The sequence below is a fragment of the Orycteropus afer genome, unplaced genomic scaffold (assembly GCF_000298275.1).
Source record: "Orycteropus afer afer isolate SDZICR_OR568_19922 unplaced genomic scaffold, OryAfe1.0 scaffold00045, whole genome shotgun sequence".
Lineage (NCBI taxonomy): Eukaryota > Metazoa > Chordata > Mammalia > Tubulidentata > Orycteropodidae > Orycteropus > Orycteropus afer.
Genome location: NW_006921632.1, coordinates 3,505,588 through 3,509,173, shown reverse-complemented (window position 1 = coordinate 3,509,173; position 3,586 = coordinate 3,505,588). Strand labels below are relative to the sequence as shown.

The window sequence follows — 3,586 nt, the reverse complement described above, 5'->3', positions numbered from 1 at the left end:
TCAAAGAACCAAATATATTAGAGACATATAAAGAGTCTGAATATAATAAATATTCATGTTATCATAAAGTAATATTGACCCATTGCAAGTTTTTGAGTGGGAAGTGAAAAACTATGTAACTGAAGAAAACAGAGGTGATTAAAAACACTTCTCTAAGAAATGTGTGGGATACACAGTTGACCAGAAGAGTTGTAGAATGGACAAACAAGGGCCAGTCCAAGAAGGTGGAACCAAATTGGTCATGGACACATCCAAATAATATTGTGATTTCTCCAGAGTCATTGGTGGTAGAGGAGCCACAAGAGCAAATAGCCATATTGTTCAGGAGTTGTATAGCCAGCAATTGAGTGAAGGTAAGTATTCCAGGGAGTGGACAGAATAAATAAAAAATCCATGAAAAAGGTGAGCCACTGAAAAGGGAGATATGTAAAAACAGAATTAGATCAAAACTCTGAAGTGGAACTAGATTAGGTGAACACTCCATCCTTCTTTCAGTGTTTATTCCAGAGGAGCATCTTCTACAATGACCTTAGGAAACCACAGCACGATAACTGAGTTCATCCTCCTTGGACTGGCTGCTGACTCCCGCATCCAAGTTCTACTCTTTGTGCTCTTCCTGGGGATTTACCTCATGACCATGATAGGGAACCTGATGATGCTGCTGGTAATCAGAGTTGATTCACATCTCCATTCACCCATGTACATCTTCCTAAATCACCTGTCTTTTACTGATCTTTGTTTATCTTCAGTCACTGTGCCCAAGATGCTGGAGAACCTTCTGTCTCAGAGGAAATCAATCTCAGTAGAGGGCTGCATGGCTCAAGTCTTCTTTGTGTTTGCTACCATAGGAACTGAAGCTTGTGTGCTCGCAGTGATGGCCTATGACCGTTATGCTGCCATCTGCCACCCCCTGATCTATGGACAGATCATGAGTGAACAGCTGTGTAGGGTTCTGGTGTGGGCCTCATGGGGCCTGGGCTTTCTGGATGCTCTTATCAACACCCTCCTGGCTTGGAATCTGGACTTCTGTGAGGTTCATGCCATGCCTCACTTTAGCTGTGAGCTGCCCTCTCTCTTCCCTCTATCCTGCTCCAATGTCTCCATCAACTTTGCAGTCATGATATGCTCTGCCATTCTGCATGCCCTGGGAACCCTACTCTTGATCTTCTTCTCTTATGCTCACATCATTGCCACCATCCTGAGCATCAGCTCCACCACAGGCAGAAGCAAGGCCTTCTCCACCTGCTCCTCCCACCTCACTGCAGTGAGTTTCTTCTATGGATCTGCTATTCTTCGCTATCTCATGCCAACTTTAAGTTCCTCATTAGAATTGTTTTTTTCCATGCAGTACAGCGTGGTGACTCCCCTAGTGAATCCCCTTGTCTACAGCCTGAAGAACAAGGAAGTAAAAGCAGCTCTGAAAAGAATGTTCCAAAAAGATTTTCAACAGATAGCAGAAAACAGGCAGAGGATGGATGGAAAAAGTGACAGAATTGCATCAAAATAGTTAAAGCATACACATTAGGGAACGTTTTCTTTGCTCATGTCAGATATGACAAAATCTCTTGTAAGAGCCTCTTTCCTTTGAAATGCTCATGAAAGAGCCAAGAGCTACTTACTTGCTTTGGCTCATACTCAATTTGTGTAGGGATAGAGCAATGAGTCAGATAATTATTCCAATTAAGATTTGGTGAGAGTGTCATTATTTTTAAAGATGTCATTATCAAATATTCAATTCTGAATGTGATTTGCTAAATTAACAATTGTGAGGATTGTTGTCTTTTATTTGCTATTTTCTCATTTGCATATATTTGTTTGTACACTGTAAGGATTTATGAAGAAAGTTACCAACTGCTTGGTTTTACCAACCATTTCTCACCAAAAGAAGGAAAATATGTAATGGATAACAAAGCATTTTACATTCCATTGTGCTTTATTTTTCACTGCTTTATATTTTACAGAACATTATTGACCTTGTACATTACTACGTAGCAGGGGTATTTGCCTGATCTCTAAAAAACTTTTTAATTCAGAAAATTTGAAGATTGTAAAAAATCAGGATTCCACCTCTGGATGAAAATTACTGCAAAGATTGAACCCCATTTTCATTCAATATTTTTATCTTAGAAAGAACATTTAATATGCATTCTTATATATAATTATAAACATATTTATCTTCAAAATTTTATCTAGCATTTTTACTTGTGAAAATATTCTTCCATGCTTCAAAACATAATCTTCAAGTTCTATTATATTCCATTAAGCCCATAAGTCATTGTATATTTAATAACCCCTCTGCTATTAAATGTTTCTAATATTGACCTATCTTATGCATTATTCACTTGTTTCCAAATATTTGTCAGAGTATCTGACTGCTTCATTTCTTCCTTCTTTCCTTTTTTCCCCATTAGTACCTCTAGCCACAGAATTAATTTAACCATAATCCTTTGTTCATAAAGCATTCATTGGGCTACAAACGTACATCTTTTATCTTAGATTTTACTTTTTATTTTTTGTTTACAAATTTGTTTGTTTCATTTTAATGGTATTATAAACACTCCATGACCTCACCACTTAGCACAAAAAAAAAAGCATGCATCTATCTTGGGTTTCTTCCACATCCCAAATAATATTGCTGTCTTTAAAAAAATAAATAAAATGAAATAAGCACTAATATTATTAATTAATGTTAATTTGCTTTTACCTATATTTACTCATTTTATGTGGGAGCTCTGGTAGCATAGTGCCTAAGGCACTTGACTGCTAACCAGAAGGCTGGCGGTTCAAACCCACCAGCCACTCCTCAGAAGGAAGGATGGGCAATCTACTTCCGTAGTGATACTGCCTCGGAAACCCAAGTAGGGGTCACTATGAGTCGGTTTCAACTCAACGGCACATAACAACAACAATAACAACAACAACTCATTTTACGTGTTACTAATTCTTGCAATTTAAACAGTCTTTGGGAATTAGTTTCATTCTTCAAGTACATTATTTAAACGTGTTTTAGAGTATAACACTAGTAAGCTTTCTCAGCTTATGTTTATTTGTGAATATCTTTATTATTCCTTGTCATGAAAAATACTCATGAAGCTTACCTAACTTTAGGTGGTGTTTTGGTTACCTCTGTGCTGCTCTGACAGTAATATATACTACAAATGGGATGGATTTAACAAACAAGAGTTTATTCTCTTACAGTTTGGAGGCTTTAAGTTCAAATTCAAAGTGCCAGGCTCTAAGGGCTGGGTGAAAGCCCCGCGACCTTGGGCTTCAGCTCTGCCTCAGCTCCCGGCCCACTGAAGCTGGAGGCTTTTTTCAGTCAGACAGCTGCCGGCTGTTGAGGCTGACAAACCCGAGGTTGACAAGTTAAAAGGCACAGTCACAATGTTACCAAACAACATGGCCAGCCACTCATTCAAGGCCATTGAAAGTCCCAAGATCCGGCAGAGCATGGCAGGCTGCTGAACAACATGGCTACATGCAGGGTCCGAGCATGCCATAAGCTAGAGACCATTCCCAAAGCTGCTTCTTATATATGGGAAGCAGACCACATCCCTAAAGCAGCTACTCAGCTGCTTGTGGTAGA

The 3,586-nt window shown here is 38.9% G+C and overlaps 1 protein-coding gene across 1 annotated transcript; it reads left to right on the top strand.

The window, feature by feature from the left end:
- The first annotated feature begins 523 nt into the window (after positions 1–523).
- On the top strand, positions 524–1,507 carry LOC103194532 (olfactory receptor 8S1-like). The gene has a single exon (XM_007937953.1). It carries the CDS (start codon positions 524–526, stop codon positions 1,505–1,507), a length of 984 nt encoding a protein of 327 aa, XP_007936144.1.
- Positions 1,508–3,586: the final 2,079 nt, after the last annotated feature.